The sequence below is a fragment of the Saimiri boliviensis genome, chromosome 4 (assembly GCF_048565385.1).
Source record: "Saimiri boliviensis isolate mSaiBol1 chromosome 4, mSaiBol1.pri, whole genome shotgun sequence".
Taxonomy (NCBI): domain Eukaryota; kingdom Metazoa; phylum Chordata; class Mammalia; order Primates; family Cebidae; genus Saimiri; species Saimiri boliviensis.
In genome coordinates this window covers 24,194,230-24,220,587 of record NC_133452.1, presented here as the reverse complement: position 1 = coordinate 24,220,587, position 26,358 = coordinate 24,194,230, and the positions used below count along the sequence as shown (strand labels likewise).

The window sequence follows — 26,358 nt, the reverse complement described above, 5'->3', positions numbered from 1 at the left end:
TTTCGAGGTACAGAAATTACAGTCCTTAACCACTATCATCTCACTAAGTTAGCTATAGGTGTCCTTTAATGCCAATATTCATTCTTTTGCATGAAAAATAATTCTATTGAAGAGGGAGGTGTAGTTTGGTCCTAAGTGTAGCCTGAATATGAAAATGCACATTGATTTTTAAAATCTCATTCTAGCATGAAAGAATCTTACCTGGGTCAAAGAAACAGAGTACAAGCTAACTGTGAATTTAATATTTATTGAGCTATTTACCAAGTTTTATATTAGACATTTTGAATACTTTATTTCAGTTTAACTATATTGCACACAAATTGATTCCACACCTCTAGGACCTTTCACCAAATTCTTGACTCTTTCCCCAAATCCCTTTAAAACATAGGCCCCTAAGATCACAGAAATGAAAAGACGATAACAACAAAACTATGGAAGTTGGAAGGCAATTGGTTAATTGTTGAAAAATTTAACAGAGTTAAAACAAATAACAAAGTCCAAAGGCCTGCAGTAGGGAATGGTGAGAACCAACTAGAATGATACTACAGAATCCCCAGCAGGCTCAGAAATGGGTGCCACCAGGTACTTTTGGATATGAGAAAAGGAAATAAGAACTAGTTGAAAGTCTGTTTAAGAAGCAACCAGATTCCAGATTCACTTTTATACTTTCCTCAGCTGGGAAACTTTCCCTCCCCAACCCTAGCAAAAGACTGGAGGTTTATTCTCTTGAAAAGGTTAAAGAAGTCTCTGGACTGGGGGAACCCTGGCACAAGGAAGGAATGCCACACTAAAAACAGAGGAAGTAAGTGTATTATGTACATTGGAAGCAAAGACTCCCTCAGCCAACCTCCCATGCTCAGGTCCCAGTACAGACCTTCACCCTCCAAGCAGGAGTTTGGCAGTCTTGCCCAGAGAATAAAAGCAGTATAGAAGGAAAGATCTAAAGATCTGATACCAGAGGTTTCCCAACTAAATAGGGCAGCTGGATCATGTAGTCACACAACCACCCATGTGCTCAGAGCCGCTAATCAGTGCTTTTGACTCCCACACTTAAAAAGAAGCCAAGAGCTAAGAATTTTCATGCACCTGAGGAAACCCTCTAATGTGAGCTATAGACACAAACTGAAGAGAAAAAATAGATTAAAACAATTTGTAAAACATAAAAACAACATCAGGAAAAGAAATTTATTTTTTAAATAGAAAAATAATTCTTGGTGTCTTCCTAGAAATAATCTAACCACGATAAAAACAGAATACTATTTGTAAGACACTCAAACGTATTTTCCTTGAAAATAAATAATAGCAGAAACACAAAACTAAATAGCAGTGTGAGTAATAAGAAAAAATGTTTAAAAAGAAAAGAAGGAATACAAAATATAAAAGACAAGAAAATGGAAAACTCAGGCCAGAGATCCAATATTTCAGTAATAGCAATTCCAGAAATAAAGGGGAGGAAATTGTCAAAGAAATAATTGAAGAATTTTACTTTTTTGCAGAATTAAAGTCTTCTGCACTGAGAGCTTAGCAAAATGGATAAAATGGGCCCATACCAAGAATGGAATTTCACACTATTAGAAATAAAAAGATTCTGCAGGCTTCTTCATTTACAGAAGTAAAAACAAATACAAAAACATATGAACAAAAAGGATCGGGAGGCATAATTGCTTTGACTTCTCAATAGCAATCCTGAAATTTAAACATCTGCAAACTCTTTGGATGTTAAATAGCATTTACACAGCCATATGAATGTACATGTGGAATACTAATCTCATGAAAAATATGGTATTACTATATTGGGAAGACTGAACAATAGGATGGATGTGGGAGGAGAAGAAAAGAGAGCTAGATCTTCATATTTCATGTTGTATAGCCAATAAATAATACCCAGATCTAAAACTAAACAGTAGCAATATAATCATATTATGTATAATTTACCTGAAGTGAAGTAGTAAATAATCAGCTTAAAGAAATGAAAGTGGTTGCCTGTGGAAAGACAAAATTGGGGGAACTTGGGTGGGGGAAAGAATAGGCAGAAAGATCTGTTTTTCTCATAATAAAACTTGTAGAATCTGATCTATTCTTTAAACACGCGTATGTATACCTTGGCTAAAAATCAAAAACTAAAATGTAGCACATAAAACTCTCTAGATAAATCATACCATGTAAAGGGTGCTAATTTCTATCATAGGATATCTGTAATCCCTCTTTAGAGACAGGTCTTTCTCAGCTTACATACGCATTTAAATATCGACAAGTACCAGAATGTTCTCTTTTATATGACATGTTCTTTAGGTTGCCATATGTCCTGGTATTCCCAGTAAAGTCCTATTTTTATATCTCTTCTTCAGGCTAATTATAAAGTACCTCATTTTATTCTCAAAGCATCCTGGTTGGAGAAAATTAGGTGGCTACCCTAAGACTGCTCTCTCACACCTCTGTACATGTGCACTTGTTATTTGTCTTAGTCGGTTTTTATGCTGCTAACAAAGGCATGCCCAAGACTGGGTAATATATACAGGAAAGAGATTTAATGGACTCACAGTTCCACATGGCTGAGGAGGTCTCGCAATCACGGCAGAAGGCAAGGAGGAGCAAGTCACATCTTACGTGGACAGCAACAAGCAAAGAGAGAGCTTGTGCAGGAAAAATCCCCCTTATAAAACCATCAGATCTCATGAGAATTATTCATTATCACAAGAACAGTATGAGAAAGACCCAACCCCATGATTCAATTACCCCCCATTAGGTCATTGAAAAGAGTCAGAAAGGCATTTATATATTTCATTATAAAATTGAAAACATTGAATTCTATCTGTTAGCCATGTTCATCTGACAATGTATGTGATAAGATTATTTGTGAATTTATCTTAGCTGCTGAAATAGATATAGATAAGTAGATTATATGTTTGAGCATATATACAATGGAGGCCTTCAAACTCAACTAAGAATTTGTAATTACAAACTCTCACTCTTTAGTTTGAATATAGGAATGGACTTATTCCTATAATTTTTTTTTTATGGTTGAGATAAATCACAAATCCCACAACACATAGGAATTGTGGAAGCTACAGTTCAAGATGAGATTTGGGTGGGGTCATAGCCAAACCATATCACTATTCTTCTTACCTTGAATTCCCTTTCCCAAATTTCCTGAGAAAAAGAATCTTTCACATTTCTGTTCAAGTTCTACATCCTCACAAAGATTTTCTTGAACTAAAGATTTTTCCTGTCCCTTTTTACACTGCCTATATAACTTCATTACAGCAATTATTTAACTGTATTACAGCTGTTTATATATTGTCTTCCACTAGAGGATAAGTTCCATGAGAGCAAGGATCATGTCTCTTCATTGCTGATGGTTCAGCACTCAACATGGGCTGCACAGAGTAATCCATACAATTCTTACCGAATAAATGAAGTTACCATTTATCCTATTCTATAACATTTAATTATTAGATATATATGCTCTAAAAAGCCTTATCCTCATAAAGGATACTGACAATTCCATTCTTATATGATTTATCTCAACCATAAAAAAAAATTCTAGGAATAAGTCCATTCCTATATTCAAACTAAAGAGTGAGAGTTTGTAATTACAAATTCTTAGTTGAGTTTGAATGCCTCCATTGTATATATGCTCAAACATATAATCTACTTGTCTATATCTATTTCAGCAGCTAAGATAAATTCACAAAAAATATTAGCACATACATTTTCAGATGAACATGGCAAACAGATAGAATTCAATGTTTTCAATTTTATAATGAAATATATAAATGCCTTTCTGACTCTTTTCTTTTAAACTGAATTCAGATTTTCATCTTGTCCAGTTTCATGTGAAGGTGAATTATGGATGGAATTTTTAAAGGGAGTTACACTAAAACAACTGAAGGTGCATAAAAATACTCCTTTTTTATTCTAAACTACTGTCTGTTCATGCATGTAAAATTCACATGGAGATGTTAAAAAATAAAGATTCCCAGGACTTGGGGTGTGTGTGTGTGTGTGTGTTTGTGTATCAGATTTGATATATATTATACTCCAGGTATACATACACACATATTATATATTATATTAATATATAATATGTAATATACATACATTTTAATATATTATTATTTATAAGCATAGATATTTTTATACCTGCAGTGGATAACAGGTTGAATTACCTGAGGATTCAGTAGAATAGAGACTTGGATGTAAAACTAAGTTGCTTTAAAAAAAATAAAGAAACGTAAGCTTTCTTGCATAGTTGAGTACATGAACTAAGGTTCATTCTCACCTGTATATACAGCTTTGATACTGTACTTGAAGCTGAAGAAACACTTTAGAAATTAAAACATCTGCTAGGGAGCAAAGGCTCTCAGAGTGAGAGGTATACCCCACAACAGACCCTCCTTGTCTTTTCATTCAGGATAAGGTGGAGGAAGTACCCAGGTGGGTTGTCTGATTTGAGTCTGTTGAGAAAGATAGGATCTGCCCACCTGAGCACACCTTGCCCTTAACACCTCTCAGAGGTATTACTGGCCAGGAATAGCAGAAGAAACTCATGACAGCCATATGCAATAATCAACCTAATCTTTCACATCTTAAATATGAACAATGAAGAAACATGTTACGTAAAACATTAACAACACAAAAACAGAAACATCAAAATGAATGAAAAACAATTGAAACAGGAGAAAAATAGATAGTTTCTGTAAGAGAAGAGAACTTTAAAATAACTCGTATTAGTGTTCTAAGAAAGATTCATGAATATATTCGTTTATAGACAAGAACAAACTAATATGCAAAAAGTGAATAACAGAGTAAGTAAAAGTCCATGAAAATTAAGAATACAATTACTGAAATTAAGAAAAAATAATTGGTAGTTGAATTGGAAAAAAAGAAGCCTCCCAAAATATAAAGCAATGAAAAAGATGATAAATGTAAAATATAAATCCAACAGGTCCAACATCCATCTAAGGAGTGTCTTTAATGACAAAGAGTAAAGGTAATCAAGGGGAAGAAATAATTATACAATGGAAAATATCTCTAGAGCCCAAGACATGAGTCTTCAAATAAAAGGGTTCATTCAGTAAATGTGGTTTAATTTAAAAGAACCCATAAACACATCCTCATTCAATGTCAGACCATCTCAAGAGGTACTCCTTCTCCTACTTTTCTCTGGATCTTCTGCTTCTCCTAGACTTCTAAGTTGTACTCTTGCTTCTTCTCTTTGTCTCTTTTATACTTCACTCATTTACTATTGTCTCATCTAGACTCATCATTTCGAAAGTCATCTATGTCTTGATAACTCCCAATTTTACATTTTTATTTCCAACCTCTCCCTCAAATTTCTGACATCAAATCAATTTCCTTCCTGTAATCTAACATACACTTCAAAAAATAACGAAAGTAGGACTTTTACCTCAATCCCTACTTCAAATGGCTCATCTCCCAGTCTTTCCCATCTCAGTAAGCAGCAACACCATTAATTCAGTAGCTCAGGCCATAAAACCACAAGGCATGCTTAAGTCCTCTCTCCCTCACTCCGTGCATACGACCCATCAGCAAAGCCAACATCTACCAGAAGTTTGAAAGAAAGATATGTTCAAAAGGAGTATTAATTTCCTAAGACTGTTGGGACTGTTGGGAAACTGCATTTTCTCTCTCTCTCTCTCTCTCTCTCTCTCTCTCTCTTACCCTTCACAACTGTTTATATTAATTATATGTCGTATTCAAAACAACACATTCTTTAAGAACATGAAAATACATCTCCTTGTGTATGGTATAAACACTGTAAGTTCTACAGTAAATAACGCTTACATAATATTTTAAATGTTGGCAATTGCTTTTAAATTTTAAATAGTCAGTGTGAAAGACATTGACATTTACTAAGTGTAATGTAAATTCTATAAGCTTTGAAATTATAAAACTAATTTAAAAGCAGGAGTTAGTAGGTGGAAGTAGATGTGGAAAAAACTACAGGGACAACAAAAAAAAAAATCTCTGCTCTTACAATGTAGGATACCAGGAGACACTGTGAAAAATTGATGGGTTAAGACAGAATTTGTATGATGTAAGTAACAATGAAACTTTTCAAAATATGCCTGATAGGGATTGGAGTCGGGAGAGAGGACAAGTATGAGAGAGGTCAATTTCTTATGTGTAACAGAGGGGAATCAATAGCTATTTTTAAACTGGTACATTAACAAGCAAAGTATATGCACATTGTTTAAGATTTGGATTTGATCTCCAGAAAAACTAACCAGAAAGTGGTTAAAAATAATCACTTCTGATGAGTGGGAAAGGAGAAAAGGATAATGAGCCTTAGCTTTTATTTAGCAACCTCTTCAGTGTTGGAATTTTTATTATGGCATAAAGTCCTGGTTTAGGAATTAAATGAACAAATAAATCAAAATATTAACAAATAATAAAGCAGATAATCACATACAATCTAGTTCTGTCTGTATTTTTACACATATTTATCTGAATAAGATTTTATAAGGAAATACCCATTTTTGTTTCACTGGTAGTCAGTAGCATAAAGGATATAAATACTAATTTAGGCTATTTTAGGGCAGTTTTTATTTTTAATGCACTTCATAAACAGAGAGATTGGTTAGCTACTATGTGATCAAAATATGTTGATGTTGGGGTATGCATTTAATAAATTCTATTGAAAAATCCTCCACATCTACACCCAGAAGAGCTCAGACACTGATTCACCATAATTATCTCCTCAAAGTCCTACAGGTCTATAGACTCCTCCAAAGTGAGACACTGCAGTTTTGAACACAGTAAATATTTCCATTGTCCTAATGCTACCTCTTGTCCTACTTCTATGGTTATAAACACAGCACTATTTTTACCTTGAATAATGCATGGCTTGATGGCCTGCAATATTAAAATAGAAGTCTGTTGTGTGCTTCATTTCATTGGTGTGCCCAGTGGCCTCAATCCAGTGTCCTATTGGAAGGCAATAAACACCATCCACCAAGTTGCTTTCATTGTAAGTACAGCAACGGTCATGATGAGGTCCATTGCCTAGAACAAGAAGAAATGATAAACAGCATTAAATCAGTGTTTTGCTTAAACACCCTCAAAGTGGCTGATACAAAATTAACAGCAAGAAGAATATAAGCATAAAGCTGCTTAATGCACACATCTCGGTATAAAGAAAAAAGACTAGGGTGAGAGACAGAACAGTGGGAATCTGTAAAGAGTTACTTACGAAAATCAGAGTTTTCACTCATAGACGAGTGTTGAACAATGAGAACACATGGACACAGGGAGGGGAGCACTACACACTGGGGTCTGTTGGGGAGAAATAGGGGAGGGACAGCAGTGGGTGGGGAGTTGGGGAGAGATAGCATGGGGAGAAATGCCAGATATAGGTAACGGGGAAGAAGGCAGCAAATCACACTGCTGTGTGTGTGTACCTATGCAACAATCTTGCATGTTCTTCACATGTACCCCCAAATCTAAAATGCAACAAATATATATATATATATATATATTGAAAAAAAATACAGGTGTGAGCCACCGTGCCAGTCATATGCCAAATTTCACATTTATTATTCTCATGTACTTATAGAAACAAAATAAAAATATTTATCCTTTTCAAAAAAAAAAAAGAAAATCAGAGTTTTTTAGTACCTTTGAGTACATGAGTTATAAAAAGCATGTTAACTCTTTCAGAGCTTCATGGTACCTCTTGGTGCTCTAAGAGGCCATTATGAATCATTTTGCAGCCTTAGAAGCTCCTACAAAAAGTTTTTAAAGTTATTAATGCCCATGTATTATATATACACTTCTATCTTTCTGGTATGTAAATTTATGACTAAAATTAGAAATAAAGTGTTTCAGTATCAGCTCAAGCAAAAAATGCATAAATATAAATAAATGCATTAACAAGTAATAAAACAAATGATCACATCCAATCTACTTTACAGGTAAAACAGTTATTATTTTCAAATGAGGAAACTAAGTCTTACAGGGATTAACTAGTTTGCCCAAGGTCACAGAACTAGTAGTGTGGAGGTAGTAGCAAACTGCCCTTCCTAGTCCCCCACCTTTTGGGTGCCTGATGCCTTTGTGCTGCTCCCTGCTGACGTCATATGCACAAAGATACACCCATCTTCCTTCCAGGACCATGCACCAAAGGAAGCAGAGACATACCTCTGAAAATATTATTTGCCCATTTCATGATTCTGCCCAGTATCAATTATACTAGTTGCTATGGTATGAATGTTTTTGTCCCCTGCAAAATTTTTATGTTGAAATCCTAACACCCAAAGTGTTGGTATTAGGAGCTGGGGCCTTCAGGAGATGATTAGGTCATGAAGAAGAACCCTCACAAATGCGATTAGTTCCCTTGTAAAAGAGAGCTGAAAGAAACCCCTCTCTCCCTTCCACCATGTGAGGACACAGCAAGTGGTCGCCATCTATGAACCAGAAAGTGAGTCCTCACCAATCACTGAATCTGTTATGCCTAGATCTTAGGATCCTGAGCCTCCAGAACTGTGAGCAATAAATTTCTATTGTTTATAAGCTAACCAATAGCTTATAAACTATAGGTTGCAGTACCCCAAATGGTCTTAGATACTAGTAAACCTTGATTTCTATAAAAATTATAATTCATACATTATTTTGTTACCTTTTTATTATCCCATTTCAAACCATGCCTTTCTTTATACTACCTACTTACACTGTAAGAAAAATATATAAGCAAACTAAATGCATGAGTGGTTTATAGAAATAAATCACATTTGTTATGAATACAAAAATGTGATACATTTGTTTTTGCTCCTTGCTGTCTTACAAAATATTTAAGCTAAATTTTCTTAGCATAAACTCTCAAAAAATCCTTAAATTATTTGGTGTTTCTTTGAGATATAACTCCTTCCATCAGACAGAAGGTAAAGGATGACTCCCTTAACAAATCATTACTGATCTTCTTAGATCAGTCTCCTCTTTTTGCTCTTAATGGATTTTTTTCTTGACAACTACAAGGCACTGCAGTACATCTCTATTAACCTTCATATTTAATAGATAAAAACCAAACTATACTAGCAACCTCACTTCTAGAAACATATCCAACAGAAATATTTCTAAGAAAAAAGAAAGATGCATACAGAGATGCATGTGTATACTAATAGTATTTTAATATAAAATACTATAAACCATATAAGTTTTTTTACTCTTTTACAGGTATTTATTGAGACAGGTACTGTGCTAGGTCATGTTAAGAATTCCAATATTTATCATAAGAGCAATTAAAAATTTGAAATATTCTAAGCAGGCATGTAACATAACCAGATTTTATTTTGAGTATACCTCTCTAGCTACAGAGTAAAAAAATAATTCAAGAACAATCAGAAGCAGAGAGTCCATTTAAGAAACTACTATATTGGCCTAGGTAGTTGATGATGAAGATCAGTCACAGATATTGAAAGGATTATGCAGACCACAGGACTTGATAATTAATTGGAAAAGAAAGGTGAAGATGAAAGGGGATCGATAATGACTCCTAAGCCACTAGTGAATATAATTCAATATACAGTGGTACCATTCACTGAGATGTAAAATCTGAAAGAGGCTGTAAGGAAAGATCATCCATCTAGTTTTGGCAATGTTGGATTTGGAGTGCCCTTTAGATATTCAAAAGGAGTCATCTAGCAGAGAGTTGGAGTTACTGATTTGACACTAAGACCAGAAATCTGAACTAGAAAAGTAAATATATGAGTAATTTGAGTGTAAATGGTAATTGAAATAGGAACATAGATGAGTCACAAAGATAAACAATAGTAATTGAGAAAAAAGTTCTAGAACGAAGTCTGAACGTCTTTCAATGTTTTATAGCCAGAGAGAGAAGGATAAACTTACAAAGCATGAATAGAAAGAGAAGCTGGAAAATAAAAGTAGGAGTGACTAAGTGAAGTGGCAGACCATGACTGAAAGTGTAAACACAGACTAAAAACTGGATGGGTGCATATCGGACTGTTAACAGTGGTTATTTCTAAAAAATGGAATTGGATAGAGGGGAACTACCATACTCAACTGTTTTGAGGTAACTGGATTAGTTACTAGGAGCAGGTGTTTACTTTTTAGTTTAATAAAAGAATATCTATGGCTCCCATTAGTCAGTACAATTGACTTACAACAACTGAATTACCTATTAAAAATATAATTATTGAAAAGCTCAAATATTCATAAATCATAATGGTCAAGAACAATTATTTATGTATCATCATCTTCTTAAGAATTCTTCTTTCCTAGAATGATTATTTTTAATTACTGATTTTTACACATTTGTGCTTTAGGCAACATTTTAAAAAGTTTTTCACAGATAGTAACCTGAGTTATTATGTTCTAATAGTTAAAATGCCTTTTAGAGGATGGGTTATAGTCTTTTTAATTTCACCTAACTAAATGGCAAAAATGAACAGTGAAATCATTTTGGTTTTGGAGATTTCTGCATGTAGAACTATAGAATAAATGAACTTTTCCCTAGTCCTTTTACTAAGTATAGGTTAAAACCCTGAAAATTATAAATAAACAAACATAAGATAACTTTGAAAGGCAAAGAGAAGACAGACCATCCACGAACATTGGGACCTAAGGAATGACCTAAGTATTGAGTTCCCTCCATTTTCTTTTTGCCTTACATATCCCAGAGTTAGATCTGAAGAAGCCAGCAACCTGGTAACATAAGGACAGCCAAAAGAAAACATGATGACAAAAGTCCACTCTCTCTAGCCAAATGAAAAGACAAGTCTAGCCAGACAGAAATCTGTCTGATAATAACTACTCTACTCCAGTCAAACCCACTGAAAAAATATGGCCCCACACCCACTCAGGCCAGCAAAGGCCAAGCAGGGAGGCAGACTTCCACTTTTGTTTGCCAAGCTGTATTGTCAGCACCTCAACACATGCATTATCATGGTGTCAGAGAAGGATGAGTAGAGGTCTGAGGCTTTCAGCATCACCCTCGGCAATGTAGTGGAGTCCAAGTGGAAAGGTGGACTTCCACCTCCATTCACCAGTAACAAAGTGCCCCTCCTCCTTCCCTTTGAGTTCGTTTCAAAGGTAACCACGTGGGAAGTCAAGACTCTCACCTCCTTCCCACCCTACCATCAGTGGATGTCATGTGGGAAGCAGTGACAAGGCATTCCTCCCTCTCTCAGATAGGGAGCTATCAATGGAGGCCTACTGGAGAGCTGGAACTACCATCCACTCAGGGAGGAGTCTGTTTGGTTTGGTTATCAATGGAAACAGTATGAGGTACCTGAGTAATAAGATGGAACCTCCATTCTTCTGCTGGAGTGGTGTCAGAAGAATTCGGCTAAAATCAAAGGTTTATATAAGGGCTAGCCTCATTATATAATACCCAAAATGTCCAGGTTTCAATAGAATGTCACTTATCGTATGAATAAACACTAAGATCTCAAACTAAATGGAAAAAAAAGAAAGATACCTGATAAATGCCAACACCAAGAGAACAATGATGTTAGAATTATCGATAAAGATTTTAAAGCCTCAATAACCCATTAGAACACATTTCAAATAAATAAAGAATAAGAACATCTCAGGAAAGGAATAGAAGATGAAAAGAGGAACTAAATGGTAATTTTAGAACTAAAAAACACAATATTTGAAATTTTTAAAACTCAGTAGATGGGTTTAAGAGCAAACTGTAAGAGACAGAGGAAAGAATTCACAAACTTCAAGATGGAACCATGGAAATTACCCAATCCTAACAGCAAGCAACAGAGAAAGTAAGCTGAATTTTAGAAAAGAAAAAAAAAAAAAAAAAAAACAGAGCCTTAGGCACTTGTGGTCCAGTTAACAGAAGATCTAAATGTATGTAACTGGAGTCTTGAAAGAAGAGACAAAAGACAGTAGGGCTGAAAAGTACTTGAGAAAATAAGGCCTGGAAACTTTTCAAATTTGGCAAGAGGCAAAACCTACAAATTCAAGGTGAGTAAAGTCCAAACAACATAAACCCTAAGAAATCAATACTGAAACATGACATATTTGGACTTCTGAAAACTAAAGACAGAGAAAATCAAAAAAATAGCCAGAGAAAAACAGCAACATAAGGGAAAAATATTCTAAATATGAGCAGAATGCTCATCAGAAGTCATAGAGGCCAAAGGAAGTGGTATTTTCCAAGTGCTAAAAAAAAAAAAAACAACTATCACCTAAAAATATTATACTTTGTGAATATGTCCTTCAGGAAAAAAGGGAAAATCAAAACATGCTCAATGAAGAAAAACTAAGAGAATTTTGCCAGCTGAATTATCTTAAAAATGACTAACAGAAGATGTTTAAACAAAAAGGAACTCTTTGAAAACAGGAAGAATGAACACAGAAAACAAAAATATAAGTAAATAAGCAAACATTCTAACACTATCTGATGCGGTTCTACATGTACGCAGAGGAAATATTTAAGGCAATTATATTGCAAATCAGGAAGGGCAAAGGAATGAAAAAGGAGGTAAGTTTTCTAAAATTCACTCAAACTGGCAAAAGATACCAGTCAACTGTGATGTTAGGTATATAATACATACTGTATGTAGAATATGTATGTGTAAATCAAAACGGAATTCTAAAAAAAAATTTTTAATTATGAACCAGACGTGCCATACGATAGCAAAAAAAAGGAGGAAGAGAAAATAACCAGAAACAAAAAATAAAATGGCAAACTTAAGCTCTAACATACCAATACTTACATTAAATGTAAATAGTCCAAATACACCAATGAAAATACATTGGTAGAGTAAAAAAAAAGTTGGCAGAGTAATTTTTAAGTGAATCAATTATATACTGTCTACAAGTAATTCACTTGCAATTATATAGGCAGGTAGGAAATAAAAGCATACTTAAAAGATACACTAAGCAAACATTAATCAAAAAGCAGGAGTAGTTATATTACTATTATATAAAGTATACTTCGGAGCAAAGAAAATTACTAGAGAGGGGAACTTATACAATGTTTAAAGTATCAGTCTAACAAGAAGACATGGCAACTTTAAATGTGTATATATCAAACATTAGGGTTGTAAAATATGTAAAGTAAAAAACTGAGAGAACTGAAAGAAATTTTTAAAATCCAGAATTATAGTTTGTGACCTCAACACCTCACCCAAAACAATTGCTAGAACAATTAGACAGAATATCAGCAAGAATATTAAAAATCTCAAGAACACTGTCAACAAATGTCAACTATCTATTTGACATTTATACAGCACCCAACACAGCAGAATGCACACACTCATGTTCACAAAACATAAACCAAGATAGAACGTATCTTGTACCATAAAACAACTTTAAATTTTTAGAAAACTTAAATCATACAGATTGTATTTTCTAGCACTAACAAAATCAAACTGGAAGTCAATAATAGACAAATAGTTTGAGCTTTTATATTTAGGTTTTTAATCTATTTTGTGTTAATTTTTATATACAGTATACAAAAGGGTTCCAGTTTCAATCTTCTGCATATGGCTAGCCAGTTATCCCAGCACCATTTATTGAATAGAGTCCTTTCCCCATTGCTTATTTTTTTTAACTATATCAAAGATCAGACGGTTTTAGGTGTGTGGCATTATTTCTGGGCTCTCTATTTTGTTCCATTGGTCTATGTGTCTATTTTGGTACAAATACAATACTGTTTTGGTTATAGTAGCCTTATAGTATAGTTTGAAGTCAAGTAACGTGATGTCTCCAGCTTTGTACTTTTTGCTTAGGATTGTCTTGGCTATTCGAGCTCTTATTTTATTCCATATGAATTTTAAAACAGTTCTTTCTAATTCTGTGAGGCATATTATTGGTAGATTGATAAGAATAGAGTTGAGTCTATAAATTTCTTTGGACAATATGGCCATTTGAGCAATATTAATTCTTCTTATCCAGGAGCACGGAATGTTTTTCTATTTATATGTATCATCCCTGACTCCTTTGACCAGTGTTTTGTAATTCTTGTGGCAGAATTCTTTAATGTCCCTGGTTAGCTGTATTCCTGGATCTTTTATTCCATTTGCAACTATTGTGAATGGAATTGCATTCTTGATTTGGTTCTCAGCTTGGAGGCTGTTGGAATATAGGAATGCTATAATTTTTATATGTTTATTTTGCATATAAAAATCATATCACCTGTAAACAGGAATAGTTTGACTTACTGTCTTCCTATTTGGATGTGGAGGCAATTATTCTAAAAGAAATAACTTAGAAATAGAAAGTCAAATACCACATATTCTCACTTACAAGTGGGAGCTAGGCATTGGATATACATGAACATACAGAGTTAAATAATAGACATTAGAGACTTCAAAAGGTGGGAAGGTAGGAAGACATGAGGGATGAAAAATTACCTACTAGGTACAATGTACACTATTCAGATGGCAGATACACTAAAAGCCTAGACGTCACCACTGTGCAATATGTCATGTAACAAAACTGTACATGTACCTCTGAATTTGTAAAAGTTAAAATTAAAAATAAATTTACTAAAATCAAAATTAAATAAGTAAACATATAAATAGCTCACTACGTTAGAATAAAATAATCTGTATTATTGGTAGAAAAGTAGAAAATTATTGGTTTAATTAACAAAAACATCTATTTCTTCAGAACAGTATTAGCTACTTTGTTATTTCTTCATCAAGGTAAACGTGCAAGAGTAAGAGACCTGCTGTCTGGCACTCGAATTAAAGCCACAGAAGTAAGAAATCCTAGAATTTAAAAATTCACAACTAACTCATTATTTTAAATAGTTCTATAAGTTTGAGTGTTTGGGTTAAAATATGTTTATTTCTTAATAAAGTCAGAAATTTTGAAATTATATTGGTTAAATATCTACTGGATAGGTGTAGTCTCCTTAAGCAAAATAAAATTCATAATTATTATTCATGTTATTTTATTTGAACTATCCCCTTTGGGTTTTAATTATTTTACATGTTTTATTTCTAGCATATGAACGTAAGTTTTGATTCTAACACATTAACCTCTAATTTTAGCTATTAGCTCACCCACATCTGATCTCTCTCATGCCCCATGTATTACCACCTCAGAAGCTATTAGTGCATAAAGTTGCATATACATGATATAGTCATTACAAACTCTTTGGCACTTTAATATCTCTTCTAATAGAAAAAACAAAGGAAAACAAAACACACACACAAAAATATTTTTTTTTAACCAACTGCCTCTTTGAAATGATGACTCTTGTTCCAGTTGAGCCCTTTGATATTTGCAAAATGCAAAGGTAGAAAATAGCTGAGTTTGGGAATAGTCATAGATACAGCTAAACTGTCCTCCTAATGAAATGGAGACCTGAGATGCAATCAAGGAAGGGGAGAATGGGGTAAGGGGTATTAAGACTGACAAGATGAAAAGGTAAGATACAGAAAAAGAAAAAAGAAGATCCAGCTAGAAAAATTATGCAAGAATAAATGATAGTCAAAATACCCTGATTATGAGACCACCAAAAAGCAGTTAATGATAAGCATTTTTTAGTATTTAATTTGAAGTTTTTTGCACTTCTATAATATTTCTCTCTTCTCCTCCTCCCCAACTGTCAGTATAACCTACCACATTCAAAAACAGATTTCTAGAGTGGAAGGAGAGAATACAGTTTCTGAAATAAAAAATAAAGGAATTCATCACCCCTAGTCCTGTCTTATGGGAATTCTTAAAGTGAGTTCTTTAGCTGAGAAAACACACTACTAATTAATAACATAAAATACATGAATGTGGGGGACGTTCCCATGTGAGACCCCCAAAAGGCGTGGGTCTCACTATACAGTGAGCTTGATCCCAAACACAGTTTCCTGCTGGAGGCAGTCAAGCTATTGGAAAGAAGGAACTGAAAGATGACTGATCAGTTTCTAATATCAACCATGATATCATTTGGGCCTAAACTATGTGGTTCTGCTAGACTGAGTGACTCCATACCAGCAACTAGTTTCTGCTTTTAATTTTTATGACTCTTTCTTTAAGAATAGCTTTAACCTTTTCTTTACTTGCATGACTGCCTTGTACCCTAGATAATGGTTTAATGACTTAGCTTGTGACTTTCTGATATTGTTATCTGAACAGAGACCCCTTCTGGAAAAATAGATAAAACACACCACCTGGTCACTTTTATGAGCTGTGATCATAAACCCTCTGCACAACAAAATGTACTTGTGACTTTTTGATTTTGTAACTTTCTGTTCCCTTTTATTGTTCTTTGCATACTGTGAGGATGACGTCATTTACTTTGATCTTAAAATATATAATGAGACCCTGGACAAGAATAAACTCGCTGTTTAGGCACTGCCTTCTCAGCCCTCCAGACCCCCGCTTCCTGTCTCCCTTTATTTCTATAAGTGCACGCTCTCTTCCAGGTTTTGGGACCCTCTTGCAGGTCGAGAGATCCCCGGCAGACATGCCGTCCCAACCATCCCCAACACATGAAGGGAAAACAATACAATGGTATCAGGAATACATAGTCAAATTCAGAATAGTCTCTTGATTGAAGGGTGATGTGTGAAGCCATTTTATCTCTAACATGAGAGTTAAAAGACAAAACTATTAAAAACAACTGTGGCTGTGACACATTGGTACGGGATACAAATTACAAAAAGTTGTCGACTTTGACATCAAAATCATAAACTGTAGTAAGGAGGAGTAAAGATGAAGAGCTTTTGTATTTGATTTTAGTTAATTTGGTATCAGCTTAGAATAGCCTGTTATAGGTATGTTTTATGTAAACCTCATGGTAATTGCAAAGCAAAACCCCATTATAGATGCACAAAATATAAATAAAAAGGATTCAAGACACATCACTACAGAAGACAAACCACAAAGAAAGACAGCAGATTTTTTAATGATCACCATTCTAACTGGTGTGAGATGGTATCTCAATGTGGTTTTGATTTGCAAAACAATGAGAACACATGGACACAGGGAGAGGAGCACTACACACTGGGGTCCGTTGGGGGGAAATGGTGGAGGGACGGGGTGGGGTGGGGAGGTGGGAAGAGATAGCATGGGGAGAAATGACAGATACAGGTGAGGGGACGGAAGGCAGCAAACCACACTGCCATGTGTGTACCTATGCAACAATCTTGCATGTTCTTCACATGTACCCCAAAACCTAAAATGCAATAAAAAAAAGACAGCAAGAAGAAGAAAAAAAAAAGATACATGAAACAACCAGAAAACAAATTATAAAAGGGCAGTAAGATAAGTCCTTACATACCATAATTACCTTGAATAAAAATGGATTAAATTCCCCAATCAAAAGATAAAAAGTGACTGAATAGATTGAAAAAGCAAAACATAACTACATGCTGCCTAAAAAAATACTCACTTTACTTGTAAGAATACTCATAGGTGGAAAATGGTGGAAAACTATATTCCATGCAAATGGAAGCCAAAAGAGAGTAGGAATAGCTATATGTCTATCACACAAAAAAGAATTTAAGTCAAATATCAGTAAAGAAAGACAAAGAAGGTCATTATATAATGATAAAAGTATCAATTCTTTAAGAAAGTATAACAATTGTAAATATATATACATCTACCATAGTAGTATCTAAATATTTAAGGCTGTTATTAAGCAATCTGAAGGGAGAGATAGACAGTAATATTATAATAGTAGTGGAGTTTAATACACCACTTTCAGCAATGGACAGATCATCATTTTTTAGACAGAAAATCAATAAAGAAACATTGGACTTTAATTACACTTTAGACCAAATGCACCTAACAGACATATATAGAACATTTCACCCAACAGCAAAATAATATACATTCTTCTCAAATACACACAGAACATCCTCCAGGACAGATCATATGTTAGGCCACAAAACAAGTCTTGACTAATTCGAGAAGACTGAAATCATATTTAGTATTGTTTCCTACCACAATGATATGAAACTAGAAATCAATAGTAGGAGAAAACTGGGAAAATTTACAAATATGTGGAAATTAAACAGCATGCTTCTGAACAACTAATAAGTCCAAGAAGAAATCAAAAGGGAAATTTAAAAACATCTTCAGACAAATTATAAAAGGTATACAACATATCAAAATGTATGAGATGCAGCAAAGGCAGGGTGACTAAAGTCAATAATATATTGGAAATAGCTAAGAGTATAAATTCCAAAGGTCTCTCCGTAAAAAATAAGTGAAGTGATATGTATGTTAATTAGCTTGATTTACTTATTCCACATATATACTTACATCAAAACATTACGTGGTACCTCATACATGTATACAATTTTTGCCCTTAAAAATATCAATAAAATAGGAGTTATAAAGACAAGTAACCCACACAACAATCATTAAAACAGGTATTAGAGATAAGATTTTCTACAACAAATGAAAATACTATTTGCAAGGAAGTTAGAATTTGGAGGATAAGCAAAGAAAATATAAAATATGACAGAATGATCCTAGTAATGAAGCAAACATCTGGCACAGGTAGGGAGGGGTGTGTGTGTGTATGTGTGTGTATGTGTGTGTGTGTGTGTGTGTGTGTGTGTGGCGGGGCTGGGTGGGGAGGTACATTTCAAGATCAAACATCTGGCACAGGTAGGGGTGTGTGTGTGTGTGTGTGTGTGTGTGTGTGGCGGGGGTGGGTGGGGAGGTACATTTCAAGGTAGAAAACTCATTATTATTATTATTGTTATTTTGATTACAAACAGCATTGTGAAACTTTGGATACATAAGCACCAGCCTTTCTGTACATCTGTATATGTAAACTTGTCTAGCTCTTTTAGTCAAAAATAAGCCACTCAGCCTAAGACAATTACTTCCTAGAATTATGGAGTAATTACAACTCAGTGGGCTCATAACTTTGTGCATAATAGCTTGGTCTCATTAGTTCTCAACAATTAGACTTAAGGTCATTCATATATGCTTCAAATTCTATGAGAAAATAGACAAAAGTCCTTGAGACAGTTGCTTAGCAGCCCAGCATGACGTCTTAGCCCTCTCAAAGGTAAGCTTAAGATGTGCAGAAAAAGGAAACAGGAAGAGTGATTAACAAAGCTTAGCCTTGGATTCTCTCTCTGCCAAGCCTCCAGTGGGAATCTTTGAGGGAAAACTCCCAGAAGGACCTTGATCAGTTCCAGCTAAGAATTTTAGGGAAAGACTTAACACCTGTCAAACCACACAGAGCAGAAAATAGTACAACAAAAACTTCCATGATTAGAGAAAGAAGTGGGTGAAATGGAGACTTAAATCAAGTTAATTTGAAGAAACATAGTAGGGAAAAAACAAAAAAACAAAAAAACAAAAAAAAACGAGGTAAAAGTAAAATTTAATGGTGCATTTGAAAAAAAAAAAATACCAGCAATTGAATATCTCATTGTTATGGACTTAACTGTGTCTCCCTCGCCCAAAAATTTATATATTGAAGCCCTAACCTCCCAATGTGACTGCATTTAAAGATAGGACCTTTACGGAGGTAATTAAGGCAAAATGAGATCATAGAGTGAAGTGCTAATGCCGTTATGCCCTATAAGAAGAGGAAGAAGCACCAGAGATCTCCGTCTCCTCAAGCACACAAAGGTAGCACCATGAAAGGATACAGGTAGATGGTGGCCATCTGCAAGCCAGAAGAGAAGCATCATCAGAAACTGAATCTGCCAGCATGCTGATCTATAACATCTAGTCATCAAAATTTTGAGAAAATAAACTTCTGTTGTCTAAGCCATCCAGTCTGTGGTATCTTGTTATGGCAGTCCTAGCAGATGAATAAACTCATATATGCGAAACATTCAAATGTAAACCTGTTAATAACCAAGGATGATTGAGAGCTTGTTATGTATCCAGTCCTGTGCTAGAATGGGGTAATAAATGAAGTTGAAAACATGATTCCCACAATAAATGGACTTCTCTTGATTAGGTAAAAGTTATAGAAAGCCATTACTGAGTGAAACAAAACTAAATTATAAAAATAATTTTAAAACTATACGTTAACTGAAACATGAACAGAGTACCAAAGGATTGCAAATAGACCTCACCTCAGATGCCACTTGCCATGTATGATGACTGGAAGGCTATGCTGAGTTGTATTCTAGGAGCAACTGGCTCACCAGGAGACAAAAATTGTGGTAAGTTTATGGTGTCTCTATGAATGTAGAAAACTAAAAGTAGAGTATGTTGGAGAAGGTAGTATCAGTATGGGCTAGAATTACTGAGAAAGGATTTATGATAGAGGGAATGGGTGTTAAGCTTTAGACACATGACAATACAACAATGTATGAATGAGTATGATTCAAATTAAGAAATGGATAAGAACAAATCTGTTAATTTCAGTGGTAAAGTGACAACACTGGCCCACAAAACGTCCATATTAATGATCGAATTCCATAGCCAGCACTGTAAAACAACTGGATTTCAAGACTTGGAAAGTAAAGAACAGTATTACACATCTCTAGCCATTACCATAAAGCATTTACATTAATTAACAATTCCTGATGATACATACTTCAAAATAGTATCTCAAAGAATGCAGACTATTTTGAAAAAATTCTAAATAATGGCATTACCAGGCAATTATGCTTTCACTTAAAATTAAACACAATAACAGAGCTTGCCTTGATAAATAATTTTTAAATCAAATCTGAAACTTCAATTGTTCTTTACAGGCTTGACTCAAACCATTAAAGTTGAATTATTAATAATTCATTCAGTGTGGTAGTAATCTAAAGAGATGCCAAAAGATCTGACCACCTGATTTAAAGTGACCAAATCTTTTTGGTAGCTTATTATACCATGACTCAAAGGATGAAACAAAGAGATCAACCTATTAAAATGTGCCATCTCTGTATTATTGGAAACATTTGCTAAACACTGCAATTTACTTTCTATGTCACATGCAGAGCTGTTTATTCATGTGTTTAATAAATTTTGATTTAATTGCTCTAATAATCTTTAATGTTGATTTTCCTACTGTCGTTAAAACAATTTTCATGGCAGTATCTGGGCTTTTGTTGCTGTTGTTAAACTGGCAGTTCATTTTCTTCTCTTCACGGCACTCACAAAATTAACTAGAAATTTCCCTATTCATAGCCTGAACACAAATCCAAGTCATATGTTAAAAATAGATAAAGCATATGTATTAGTATTAGTCTCATTGTATAAGCAAATACTTCTAACCAGATTTTGCTACTTCATTTCATGTACCTTGAAGCCCACAAAAAAAACCCCTATCTTTGAGCACTTAAATCCAAAAATAATGCTGAGGCAAAAGAAGGTAACTTCCATATCAGCTATAGCTCAATGGTGTACAACATTTAGATGCAGATAACACAGAATAATTATACTCAGCCCTGGACCTCTTCAGAACAATGAGAAATATTTTACATTTAATTCCATCCTAACCCAGCTAGCTAGACAAACATGCATTTTGGTAGTTTCATAGTAAGAACATATTTTGGCATAAAATATGTCTTCAATTAAGATTTTCCGGAATGTGGACTAAATAATTTAGTAAACGTTCCCTTGAGCTGATCTAGTTCTACTGCAAAAACCATCCCTGATAGCTTCATACGTTGGTTCTTCCATGGCAAAAATATTTTATGAATATTAAGGGCATATAGCTGACATGAATATTGCATATGCATGGCAAAGAAACTAGAAATACACAGCTAATTGAAATGAAGAATAAATTGGTCAAACACAATTCTTAGAGATGAAATGTTTTTTGAAATTGAGAAACTATGTTGTTTTAAATCCTTTTAATAAGATATTATAAACTGTGAAAATAAAAGAGGGTATAATCCTGACCATTAGTGAGTTTAGCTTAAAATTTGCCATAATCATAAACTACACTTGTATAAGAAATGACTGAAGAAGATTTTCTTTCTTTCAGAACTATGCCTGGTTGCGAGCAACAGAAAACCTGACTAACAGTGACATAAACAAATAATAATATAAAACTCTGTCTTACATAGCTAGAAGTGTAAAGCCAGGCAGCCTAGAACAGGTCAACACCAAGCTCTTCCTAAACATCTGCTTTGCCTTCCTTCACATGCTGACTTTGTTATCATGCTTCTAAACTCAGGTTCAGAGGGTTACCTCAGGCATCGTGTCTGGAGTCTTAGACATGAAGAAGGGTGAAGGGCCATGTCAGCTAAACCTCTGTTCCTTTTAATGAGAAAAAGAAAAGCAATCCTGACAGCCTCACCTTCCCACATCTCATTAGCCAGAACTAGGTAAGACTAACATCCTTAGGCCAATTGCTAGCCAAGAGGAATAAGATTACCATAACTGGTTACAGCAATAATGATTCATTCCATTGCTACCTAGACAAATCAGGATTCCGTTGGCTGCAAAGAGTGGAGAAAAAGAAATAATGGTGATAGTGATGGATTGGAACACATTATCTTTCTCCAGCGAATAATTTTGGAGAATAAATCATAATATCTTAGGGATCACATCTCTACCTGATTTAATTCAAAAGTATTCCATGTATTACATTTTTAATTACACCTAATTTTTATTTAAATAAGTCGGCAGTAAAAGAATTTTAATGTACTTTTAAAACTTGTAAATTACCACACATAAAAAAAGCAAGCAAGAAAGAGAGTATTAGTTATTTGTCTAGTTCTTGATTGTGTCTGGCTTGTATAACCTCTTTGCTATAACACAGAAACTTCTCCTTCTATTCCTGGCTTTAAATCTCCCCAAATCCCTCTTCTTTCAGGTTTCCAATCATCTCTGCCCCATCATCATCTCTTATTGCCTTCTCTTGCCTCTAGCTAGCACCATGCTGACCCAACACTCTTACTTTCCTATTCATTGTTTGGTGTCCTGCAATATGTCATCTGCACTCAATACTCTACTGAAAAAGCTTTAAACAAAGTGATCTCCTAGGTTCCATAATAACTTTTCATATTTCTTTACCTATGTGCAATTTAATGACAGTAACCATCCTCTGTCGAAACTGTCCCTTGTAGGTTCCATAAAACTTCTTTACTGAAAGGCAGTATTTTATAGCAGTTAAGGGCATGGGCTCCAGATTCACTTAGACTTCATTCCAAGTTGTACTATTTACTATTTGTAGACAGTAATGAGAAAATCATTTAAGAAAACTGTGTCTGTTTTCTTACTTGAAAAAACAAAAGACCTATCTACCTGATAGGGCTGTTGTTAGAGAATTCAGTGAGACAATCCATTGAAAGGATTTAACATAGAAACTATCACACTTGGTGTGCAACAACTTAATATATAATAAAATAATAGCTCTTAACTATTACTTTTACATCTCTTCCAGTCCTCCTAGTCTTTGCAAAATTGTACACTGACTTGCAAAAGAGGTACACTACTAAAACACACTCAAATTATTTTAACAACAAACTTGTTCAGACCTATATGTATCAAGACAAGACTATCATAACAGTAACTCCACATGGGCTTATGTGTTCCAAGATAGAAGATTTTTCAGTAACTCACATAGTTCACAATTTCTGACCAACACCTGTCCAACCATGTTAGCTTTACCCTAAAACTGAAACACTGAAACTACTAAATCTTTGCTCTTTGACTTGTGATCAAGGAAATTTCTCTTGTTCTCTATTTTTATAAAATTACTTCTTAATGCAAATGTAAGAGTTAAATTTTATTAATTTCTTCTTATTGGTTTATTCCTATGTATGGGACAAAATATTTTGAATAGAGCTTATCTAAAATAAAACATCAGCTATCTCTCCCAACTTTCCCTTATCAGCAAGTTTGATAAACATGTTTCTTAAGTCACTGAACATCATGAAAACGGCTATTATGCCCTAAGTAATTTATAGATCCTATACCATCCCCATCAAGCTACCACTTACTTTCTTCACAGAATTTAGAAAAAACTACTTTCAATATCATATGAAGACAAAAAAGAGCCCATTAGCTAAGACAATCCTAAGCAAAAAGAACAAAGCTGGAGGCATCACACTACCTGACTTCAAAACTATATTACAAGGCTACAATAACCAAAAGACAATGGTACTGATACTAAAACAGATATAGAGACCAATGAAACAGAACAGAGGCCTCAGAGATAACACCACACATCTACAACCATCTGATCTTTGACAGATCTGACAAAAACAAGCAACGGAGAAAGAATTCCCTATTTAATAAATGGTGTTGGAGAAACTGGCCAGCCATACGCAGAAAACTGAAACTAGACCTCTTCCTTACACCTTATACAAAAATTAACTCAAGATGAATTAAAGACTTAAATATAAGACCTAAAACCATAAAAACTCTAGAAGAAAACCTAGGTAGTATCATTCAGGACATAGGCCTGGGCAAAGAGTTCATGACTAAAGCACCAAAAGCAATGGCAACAAAAGCCAAAATTGACAAATCACATCTAATTAAACTAAAGAGCTTCTGCAGAGCAAAAGAAACTATCATCAGAGTGAACAGGCAACCTACAGAATGGGAGAAAAATTTTTGCAATCCATCCATCTGACAAAGGGTTAATATCCAGAATCTATAAAGAACTTAAACAAATGTACAAGAAAAAAGCTAACAACCCCATCAAAAAGTGGGCAAAGTATATGAACAGACACTTCTCAAAATAAGACATTTCTGTGGCCAACAAACATGAAAAGAAGCTCATCATCACTTGTCAGTAGAGAAATGTAAATCAAAACCACAATGAGATAACATCTCATGCCAGTTAGAATGGTGATCATTAAAAAGTCAGGACACAACAGATGCTGGAAAGGATGTGGAGAAACAGGAATGCTTTTACAGTGTTGGTGGGAGTGCAAATTAGTTCAGCCCCTGGGGAAGACAGTGTGGCAATTCCTCAAGGATCTAGAACCAGAAATACCATTTGACCCAGCAAACTCATTACTGGATATATACCCAAAGGATTATAAATCATTCTACTATAAAGACACAGGTACATGTATGTTTATTGCAGCACTGTTCAGAATAGCAAAGACTTGGAACCAACGCAAATATCCATCAATAACAGACTGAGTAAAGAAAATGTGGCACATATATACCATGGAATACAATGAAGCCATGAGAAAGGATGAGTTTATGTCCTTTGCAGGGACATGAAAGAAGCTGGAAACCATTAGACAGAAAACCAGACACCGCATGTTCTCACTCATAAGTGGGAGCCGAAAAATGAGAACACATGGACCCAGAGAGGGGAACATCACATATCGGAGTTTGTTGGAGGGTGGGGGGGCTAGGGAAGGGATAGCATTAAGAGAAATACCTAACGTAGATGACGGATTGAAGGTTGCAGCAAACCACCATGGCAAGTGTATACCTAGGTAACAAACCTGCATGTTCTGCACATGTATCCCAGAACTTAAAGTATAATAAAAAAAATTAAAAATAAAAAAGACTTAGCAGGGAAGGACCTAGAATAGAGTGCTTTGACATGCTACTTTTACTCACCTCATGTTCTTACTTACTTATTAATCAGGTCACTTTAGGTTCAGCTGTTCAGCTTGCAGTGAATTTACCTAAATAATCTATGAGCCAGCCAGACTTGCTTTCTAATTTGTGCACAAAGATATTGTGAGGGTCTTCTAAATTGTTTGTTGAAACTAAGATACACTGTTCCTCCACTTTTCCCCTGGAACATGTGGGGATTGATATTTAATCAGGTAAAACTTCTAAATCAATTTTTAAATTTACTTCAAAAATACGTAATGATGGTGAAAATATCAGAGGTTCTTTACATGATGTGTTTCCTAAGTTTTGTTGCAAATCACTGAAAGCCATCTATCATCTTCTCCCTCAGGATTGTTAATGCTTATATACACAGTATATACAGCTTATCATTACTCTATATATTAGAAGAGAGGAAATGTGGCTTATAATTATGACCACAAGAGAAAGATATAAAATTATCAGTAATATATTAATTCAACTTCAGTTATTCTTTTTTAAAAAAACAAAACTTTTTTTTCTTCCTGAAAACAGCAAAGATTTGGCATAAAACAATTAAAATGTTACATAACATTTAGCCATTTAAAAATAAAGATTTATTCTATCTACATCAAGTTTTATAAACAATTTTAAACGGCCTAATTTTTCAAAGCAACTACTCTCTTATACAGAATTCAGTGATTATGTCAGCTTAAAAATTGCATTGACAGTCTCTTTATAAGTGAAAACTAGAAATCCATTACACTGAGAAATAATTCTGATCTTCTTCAAGCTATAGGATAAGACTACTGCAATACATTTAGGCCATTACTTACCTCAAAACCTTTGTATCAACAAAAGTCAGCAAGAAATTATTCACCAAGCTTTACAAGTGTACGTATTTAACTCATCTTGTGGGATTAATTTTCTAGGAAATTCTGACACAAAGTAAACTGATATGAAACCATTATAAAG

General features: G+C 34.4%; 1 protein-coding gene across 3 annotated transcripts in view; it reads right to left on the bottom strand.

Moving 5' to 3' along the window:
• EPM2A (EPM2A glucan phosphatase, laforin) overlaps nt 1–26,358 on the bottom strand; it is a 93,903-nt gene that overhangs the window by 40,832 nt on the left and 26,713 nt on the right. For all 3 annotated transcript variants that reach the window (XM_074397318.1, XM_039467912.2, XM_039467911.2), the window contains exon 2: nt 6,855–7,029. In XM_074397318.1, coding sequence (XP_074253419.1) covers nt 6,855–7,029 — 175 coding nt within the window. The remainder of the gene's footprint in view (nt 1–6,854; nt 7,030–26,358) is intronic.